The sequence below is a fragment of the Athene cunicularia genome, unplaced genomic scaffold (genome assembly GCF_003259725.1).
Source record: "Athene cunicularia isolate RWA unplaced genomic scaffold, athCun1 SCF_176, whole genome shotgun sequence".
Classification (NCBI taxonomy): domain Eukaryota; kingdom Metazoa; phylum Chordata; class Aves; order Strigiformes; family Strigidae; genus Athene; species Athene cunicularia.
The window spans coordinates 1-8,843 of NW_020799240.1; the positions used below are offsets into that span (position 1 = coordinate 1).

At 49.8% G+C, this 8,843-nt stretch overlaps 1 protein-coding gene across 1 annotated transcript; it reads left to right on the plus strand.

The window, feature by feature from the left end:
* Positions 1-1,411: 1,411 nt before the first annotated feature.
* CYHR1 (cysteine and histidine rich 1) lies at positions 1,412-8,698 on the plus strand. Its single transcript, XM_026867144.1, has 3 exons — positions 1,412-1,688; positions 2,160-2,371; positions 8,060-8,698. The coding sequence occupies exons 1-3, from the start codon at positions 1,468-1,470 to the stop codon at positions 8,449-8,451; spliced, it is 825 nt and encodes a 274-aa protein (XP_026722945.1). The 5' UTR covers positions 1,412-1,467; the 3' UTR covers positions 8,452-8,698.
* The last annotated feature ends 145 nt before the right edge of the window (positions 8,699-8,843 follow it).

The following is an 8,843-nucleotide window of genomic DNA, read 5'->3' on the forward strand; positions in this document are numbered from 1 at the left end:
ACGCCGAAATTATTTTTTTTTTTTTTATTTGGGGAGCCGGAACAATGGATGTCCTGGGTAAGCAGATCGGTGCTAATCCCCGGCGCAGGGTCAGGCCTTTCCCATCCTGACTGAGGATTAAAGTTTTTTTTTCCCTGGTGAAAACCAGCTCCTGGTTATCCCGCCGGCAGGAATTCCATTGGAATTTTGAGGAGGTGGAGGGGGGGATCCCCCCTGCCGCCTCCTTTCTCCAGGAACCGGTTGTGGAAGCAACGGCATTCCAGGCCGGAGCGCTCCGGCTTCCCGCCGGATTTGTGAGGTGGGTTTTCACCCAAAATCATCATCAGTTTTCCCACACACCCCCTGGCGATACCGTCACCCCCTCCACCGGTATTTTACAGGAAGATGGATTCTCCCAGGGTATTGCCTCGCGGCAAACTCCAAAATTCTGTTTTTTTACACTCAGGGGTTGCTCTTTCCCCTCAATTTTTGGGAAGAAAGGAGCACAGATTGGGATCGCTCCGGTGCCTGAGGCGCTGCTGGCATCGCTGCGGTGCCGCTGGCAGCATCCCGCGTCCTCCTCTTCCTCACCTCGAGGGTTTCACCCAGCTGTTGTAGACGTGCCTTAAACTGATTTTTTTTCCCTAAAAAATTTCAGTTTTGGATGCGCAGAGGGGAAAAGTGACTGCGCCCGCGTACAGGAAGGAGACGGTGATTCTGGCACTTCGGGGTGACACTGACAACGCTTCTGTCTTGTCACCCCGCTCCAAAACATGACAGAATTGGCCTAAAATAGATTTATTGGATTATTTTTACCCCAGTGGCACCCACTCGGGCATCCCCAAGTTCCATCCCCGCTTTCCAAGCCCTTGCAGCCGCTTCCTGGTGGATTTGGCAGCGCCGCTGGTTCTTCCCCACTTTCCCTCGGTTGGCGCAGGGATTTTTGTGTCAATCTCGCCGAATCTCGACTCCAGCAAACGTGGCGGCCAGGAACGTTTTGGATCTGCGGAGCTGGGGGATACAGGGAGTGGGTTTTGGTGTGTTTTTTTTCCCCTTGTCCCTGTTTCGGTGTAATTTCCCTCATTCCTGGTCCCCAGGGGACTCCGTTCCCCTCTCACTTGGTTTTGATTATCCCGAATCCCTCAGGGTTTGGTGTGGGGGGTGCAGCTTCACCCCCCTCCATTCTGGAAATGAGGAGGAGGAGGGAAGCTGGGATGAAGCTTTTCCCAGCCCCTCCCGAACGAGGCAAACAAACTCGGTCCTAATTACAGAAGCGATGCCTTGAGTGGGACATGTCTGGGCTGGTACTGGGATCAACGGGCCGCAAGGAGCCGTGTGTCAGGGTGGGGTTTTTTGGCCAAAACATTTTTTTGTTTGTTTTTTTTCCAGCACCAACAGGTCTGAATTGGCTTTAATTTGCCTCGGCGGGCCGGCGATTTTTCTCTGACCCGTCTTCCTCCTCTTCCTCAGTGCACCAACGGGCACCTGATGTGCGCCGGCTGCTTCATCCACCTCCTGGCAGACGCGCGGCTAAAGGAGGAACAAGCCACTTGCCCGAATTGCCGCTGCGAGATCAGCAAGAGCTTGTGTTGCCGCAACTTGGCCGTGGAAAAAGCCGTCAGCGAGCTGCCCTCCGAGTGCGGCTTCTGCATGCAGCAATTCCCTCGCTCCCTCCTAGAGAGGCATCAGAAAGAGGAATGCCAGGACAGGTAAAAAAAATTCCCTTTGGCACAGTGATGGTGTTGCCGGTGTTACCGGTGCGGCGACCCTGTGGCGAGCACGAGGGTTTCTCTGGTGCTGAAGCCGTTGGCACCGTGGCCTCTTTCCCAGCCCAAAACTCCCACTGCCCACGTCCCACCTCCCCACGGAGGTGCCGGTGATTTGGAGGAGGCCGTGGCGGTGTTTTGGCACACAGCGAGCCCCCCTCCTTCTTTCCTTGTGCCGCCGGGCCCTGTTAGCCTCGCAGGAACCCGGTGCGCTCCGGTTGCTTTTCCACGGGCCATAAAACACATCTGGATTTCCCACCCTCGTTTCTGTCTCTCCCGGTGTTTCCAGACCCAAAAATCACCCCGTGGCAACCCCGAGTTAGCACTGGAATGTCCACCTTTTTTTTTTTTTTTTTTTGGCCACGTTTCGACCCAATCTGGTGAATATTCACATGAATTTTTTAAACCCCCCAGAGTGACCCAGTGCAAATACAAGCGGATCGGGTGCCCGTGGCAGGGTCCTTACCACGAGCTGACAGTGCACGAAGCCGAATGTACCCACCCCACCAAAACTGGCAATGAGCTGATGGAGATTTTAGACGAAATGGACCAAACGAGGAAAAAAGAAATGCAGCTTTACAACAGCATCTTCAGCCTGCTCAGTTTCGAGAAGATCGGCTACACAGGTAATGGCTCCCTCGGCACGCCGGCGCCTTCCCCGGCCCTTCTGCCCGCGTCTCTTCTGGCGCTGACGCTGTTTCGGCGCTGCTGGTTTTTTTTCTCTCCTCGCGCGATTTGGTAACGGCGAAAGGTGCCGAGTCCGTGGCGGCGTTTCGGCTCGAGCTTCCAGCCTCGTGATGTGAGTTTAAAACTCCAAAACGCTACGTGATGTTCTCTGGGATGTTTTTATCGAGTTCTGGAGCAGCACCGGCGATGCTTCGCTCACCGTCACCTTCAGCCGTTGTTGCTTTGCCGAGGGGTTTTACCGAACCCCTCTCCGAGCCGCCGGAAAGCTGCCGGTGCTGCGGCGGCTGCGCTTGGCCGCTAATGGGGGTGAAAAGCCCTGTTTGAGCTGCAAAAGCAGGTAAGCTGGATCTTTTCTTGGTATGTCGGTGTTAAAATCAGGCCTAGAACAGCCGCCTAAGAACGGTTTTGGTTTGAAACGCCGGGATGCAAATTAACCGGCGAGGGAAACGGCAAATCGGGGCTGGAGGGGGGAAGGATTTCCCCCTCGGCCATGAGCAGGGGCACCGGTGCCGGGCGTACGGCTCACCCCGGCGTCATGAGTGTGATTGGGGATCTGGTGAGAACGGCCCAGGCGTTTTGGCAACTGGGTTGTGCTGGGAACTTTCCGGCACAATCCACAAGCCACAATCCAGACCCTGCATTCTCCGTGTGCCACGGCTCAGTCCCGGTAGAGCCAGGCAGCACGGTGCTGAGACACCACGGTGCCAGGCTGTGGTGAAGCCCAGTGACGGGAATGTGGTGTGGCTGGAATAACGGATCCCCCTCCTCTGTCCAGGTTGTGTCGGCCGGGCTCTCCTCTCCCTCCCTCTCTCTCCTGGAAGCGCTGCCGTCCCGTGCGCTTGGCCAGCCCGCGGTCCCTACGCCGCGACCGCAAGCTCCCGGCGCCTTCGCCACCGCCCAGCCGGGAGCGTCTCGGTGCCACGGCCTCGCGCCGGGAGGCTCCGGGCTGCGTCACCGGCGGTTGCGCCTCGCGGTGAGGTTTGGCCGCGCTGCCTCACTCGATGGTTTGTACGCCAAATCCCAATAAATTCTGCCTTGCTACCCAAACCGTATCCTGTCTGTCTGTCCTGGCGCGCCGGAGGGTGCTGGTGAAACCTTTCGGCAGCTAATGGCGTTGCCAGCACGTTACCAGGTGATAGTAAAGCCTTCTGACATCTGATGGTGGCTGCTGGCACGTTATTGGATGCTGGTAAAACCTTTTGGCATCTGGTGGCAGTTGCCAGCATGTGTCTGATGCTGGTAAAACCTTCTGGCAAGCCGGAGTCGGTTGTCGGCACGTTACTGGATGATGGCAAAATCTTTTGTCATCTGGTGGTGGTTGGTGGCACGTCATAGGCCAATGGTAAAACCTTTGGGCAGCCGGTAGCGGTTGCCGGCAATTCATAGGATGCTGGTAAAGTCTTTTGGCATCCAGTGGTGGTTGCCAACACGTCATAGGACAATGGTAAAACCTTTTGGCATCTGATGGTGGTTGCTGGCACGTTGCAGAACACTGGTAGAACCTTTCAGCAGCCGGTGGCAGTTGTTGGCACACTGTAGGGTACTGCTAAAACCTTTCATTAGCCGGTGGTGGTTGCTGGTGTGTCGTTGGATGCTGGTAAAGCCTCTGGGCAGCCAGTGGCTGTTTTCGACACGTTATCAGATGTTGGTAAAGCCTTTCGGTAGCCGTTTATGGTTGCTGGCACGTTGCAGGACAATGGTAAAAGCTTTTGGCATCTGATGGTGGTTGCCAGCACATCGTTAGAATGCTGGTAGAACCGTGTGGCATCTGCCGGTGGTTGCCAGTGCATCGCAGGCTGCTGGTAAACTCTTTTGGCAGTCAGTGGCGGTTGCCGGCCTGTTATCAGATGCTGGTAAAGTCTTTTGGCATCTGGTGGTAGTTGCCGGCACATCACAGGAAAATGGTAAAACCTTTCATCAGCCGGTGGTGGTTGCTGTCACATTGCTGGATGCTTGTAAAACCTGGCAGCCGGTGGCGGTTGCTGGCACATTATCAGATGCTGGTAAAACCTTTTGGCATCTGGTGGTGGTAGCTGGCACGTCATAGGACACGGGTAAAACCTCCATCAGTCAGTGGCGGTTGCCAGCACATTGTTGGACACTGGTAAAGTTTCGTCATCGAGTGGTGGTTGCTGACATATCGTAGGACAGTGGTAGAACCGTCTGGCATCCGGTGGCGGTTGCCAGCACATTGTAGGACACTGGTAAAACCTCCAGGAATCTGGTGGCGGTTGCCAGCACATGTCTGATGCCGGTAAAACCTTCTGGTAGCTGGAGATGGTTTCTGGCACATTACCGGATGATGGTAAAACATTCTGGCATCTGGTGGTGGTTGCTGGCACATTGTAGGCCAATGGTAGAACTTTCGGCAGCCGGTGGTGGTTGCCAGCAGGATATCAGGCACTGGTAAAATCTTTTGGCATCTGGTGGCGGTTGCTGGCACATCATAGGACACTGGTAAAACCTTTCAGCAGCTGGTGGCATTTGGTGGCACGTAATCAGATGCTGGTAAAGTCTTTTGGCAGCCGGTGACGGTTGCCAGTGCGCTGTGGGATGCTGGTAAAACCTTTTGGCATCTGGTGGTTGTTATCAGCACATTCTTGGCTGATGGTAAAGGCTTTCAGCAGCCAGTAGTGGTTGCCGGCACCTTGTAGAACACATAAAACCTTTTGGGCAGCCAGTGGCGGTTGCTGGCACGTTACCAGATGCTGGTAAAGTCTTTTGGTATCTGGTGGTGGTTGCCACTGCGCTGCCAGACTTTGGTAAAGTCTCCAGCATCTGGTGGCAGTTGCCAGCACGTGTCTGACACCAGTAAAACCTTCTGGCAGGTGGTGATGGTTTCCGGCACGTTACCGGATGATGGTAAAACCTTTCGGCAGCTGGTGGTGGTTGCCAGCATGCCACAGGACGCTGGTAGAACCTTTTGGCAACTGGTAGCGGTTGCCACTGTGCTGTCAGACACTGGTAAAGCCTCTAGGAGCCTGGTGGCTGTTACCGGCACGTTGTCTGATGCTGGTAAAACCTTGTGGCAGCTGGAGATGGTTGCCAGCAGAATATCAGATGATGGTGAAACGTTTTGGCATCTGATGGTGGTTGCCGGCACGTTGTAGGACACCGGTAACATGGCCGTTGCTGGGATGGTGTAGGACACTGGTAGAACCTTTCATCAGGCGGTGGCAGTTGCCAGCGTGCCACGGGACCCGGTAAAAACTTTTGGCAGTTGCCGGCACATTATTGGCTGCTGGTGAAGTCTTTTGGCCACCGGTGGTGGTTGCCGTCATGCCGGGGGTGCTGGTAAAACATTTTGGCATCTGTTGGCGGTTGCCGGCACATTGTAGAACCCCGGTAAAACCTTTCAGCAGCTGGTGGCAGTTGCCGGCACATCACAGGGTGCTGGTAAAATCTTTCGGCAGTTGGTGATAGTTGCTGGCACGTTGTAGGACGCTGGTAAAACTTTTTTGGCATCTGATGGTGGTTACTGGCATGTTCTTGGTTGATGGTAAAGGCTTTCGGCAGCCGGTGGTGGTTGCTGGCACCTTGTAGAACACGTCAAACCTTCTATCAGCCGGTGGTGGTTGCCGGCACATCGTTGGATGCTGGTAAAACCTGGCAGCCGGTGGCGGTTGCCGGCACGTTGCCAGATGCCGCTAAAGTCTTTTGGCACCTGGTGGCTGTTGCCGGCACATCATAGGCCAATGGTAAAAACATTTGGCAGCCGGTGGCGGTTGCCAGCACGTGTCTGATGCCGGTAAATCCTTCCGGAAGCTGGAGACGGTTTCTGGCACGTTACCAGATGATGGTAAAACCTTCTGGCAACTGGTGGTGGTTGGTGGCACGTGGTAGAACACCGGTAAAACCTTCTGGCAATTGGTGGTGGTTGGTGGCACGTGGTAGGACACCGGTAAAACCTTCTGGCAACTGGTGGTGGTGGCCAACACGTTACCAGATGCCGGTAAAGTCTTGTTGCTGGCACATGGTGGGACACTGGTAGGAGTTTTGGGGGCCGGCAGCGGTTGCTGGTGACACTGGTGAAGCCTTTTGGTGGCCGGTGGCCAGGAGCTGCCCCCGCCAGCACCGGCTCCTCTCACCACGTCGTGTCCTGGGGAGGGGGGAGCGGCCTCTGGCTGCGGGTTTGGCACTGCAGGGTGGGGCCGGGGCTGCTCCTGCCGGCCCCAAATCTCTTTATTTTGGATTTTAAAATATTTTTTTTCATTTAGCAATTTTTTTCATTTTTGATTTTTCATATTTTTTTATTTTGTTTTTTTTTTAATTATTTTTTATTTTGGTTTTTTATGTCATATTTTGTATTTTAAATTTTTGGTTTGTATTTTTTCTTTTCTATTTATTTTTTTGCATTTCTTATTTTGTATTTTATTTTTCAATTTAATTTATTAATTTTGTGGTTTGTTTTTTATTTTGTGTTTTATTTTTTTACTTTGTATTGGGTTTTATTTAATTTAAATTTTTTGTCTTTTTTATATTTTCTTTGTGGCTTTTATTTCCTATTTTGTATTTTTTATTTTGTGTTTTGTTTTTTATTTCATATTTAATTTTTTTAATTTTTGTTTTGGGGGGATTTCTATACTTTTTTTATTTCATATTTCTTATTTTTTATTTTGTGTTTTGTATTTTTACTTTGTTTTTTGATGTTGAATTTTGTATTTTTTATTTCATGTTTATTTTTCCATATTCTTTATCTTTTATTCCCTTTTTTGTGGGGGATTTATAATTTTTCCATATTTTTTACTACGTATTTTGTAGGGCTTTTTTCTATTTTTTTCTGTATTTTAACTTTATATTTCATAGTTTTTTCTAATTTTTGTACTTTTTATTTCGTATTTTTTATTTTTTCATCTTTTTGTATTTCTTATTTCTAGGGGGTTTTATTTTTTTAATATTTATTTTGCATTTTGTGGAGTTTTTTCTATTTTTGGGGTATTTTTCATTTTGTATTTTGTATATTTTATTTCATATTTGTTTTTTCATATTTTTTATTTCCTATTTCATGAGCTTTTTTGTCTTTTCTTCATATTTTGTATTTCCTATTTGGTGGGGTGTTTGTGTCTTTGTATTTTGCGTTTCCTATTTTGTGGGGGTTTTTCTATTTTTTTGTCTTCTGTATTTCCTACTGTGTGGCGTTTTTTGTCTTTTTTCCTGTTTTTTATTTCCTGTCATATGGGTTTTCTTTGGTCTTTTTTTTCTTATTTTTATTTCCTATTGTGTGGGGATTTTTTGATCTTTTTTTTTTCCTATTTTTTAATTAGTATTTCATGATATTTTTGTGGTCTTTTTTTCTTACTTTTATTGTGCAGGGGGGGTTTGGTCTTTTTTTTTCTTATTTTTATTTCCTTTTTCATGGTTTTTTTTGGTCTTTTTTTCTTATTTTTATTTCCTATTGCGTGGGGGGGGTGTTGTCTCCTTATTTCCCATGTCATGCTTTTTAAAATCTTTTTTTCGTATTTTTTATTTCGCATTTCACATTTGTTTGTTCTTTTTAAATTTTTTCCCCCTCGTGTTTCCTCCTCACCCCCTTCCTTTCCACTCAACCCTCCCCTGAGCTGACGCCGGGTGCCATTTCACCCCCTTTTTCACACGCACACACCCCCCCTCCCATTTTCTCTCCGCAGAGGTCCAGTTCCGCCCGTACCGCACCGACGACTTCATCACCCGCCTCTACTACGAGACGCCGCGTCTCACCGTCCTCAACCAGACCTGGGTGCTCAAGGCGCGCGTCAACGACTCCGAGCGCAACCCCAACCTCTCCTGCAAGCGCACCCTCTCCTTCCAGCTCATCCTGAAGAGCAAGATCAACTCGCCGATGGAGTGCTCCTTCCTCCTCCTCGAGGGGCCCTACGACGACGTCAAAATCCACCCCGTCATCTACCATTTTGTCTTCAGCAACGAGAACAACGAGACCGATTACATGGCGCTGCCCATCGTCGACTCGGTCGAGTGCAACAAACTGCTGGCGGCTAAAAACATCAACCTGCGGCTTTTTATATTTCAAATCCAAAAATAGAGACTGTGGGCGGTGAGGGGGGGGTGGCAGCTAAAAAAAAAACAAAAAAAAATCAAAAAACAAAAAAACACACACAGAAAAAAAAAATAAACAAACCACCCCCAACCCCTCCCTGCAGCCGTCGCCGCCACGATTCGGCCGAAAAAGCGGTTGGAAAATGGCGGAGAAACAAACCGGCGACGAAGCAAACACGCACGCGCGCAAAAAAAAAAAATAAATATGGAGGTGAAAATGACAAAAGGAACACCCGCGGTAAAAAGAAGAAAAGTTGAAGTAAAAACGACGCAATGAACACACATAGGCACAAAAAAATGGAAAAGTTGAGGTAAAAGATGCAATGAACACACGTGTAAAAAAAAAAAAAAAAAAAAAAAAAAAAAAAAAAAAAAAAA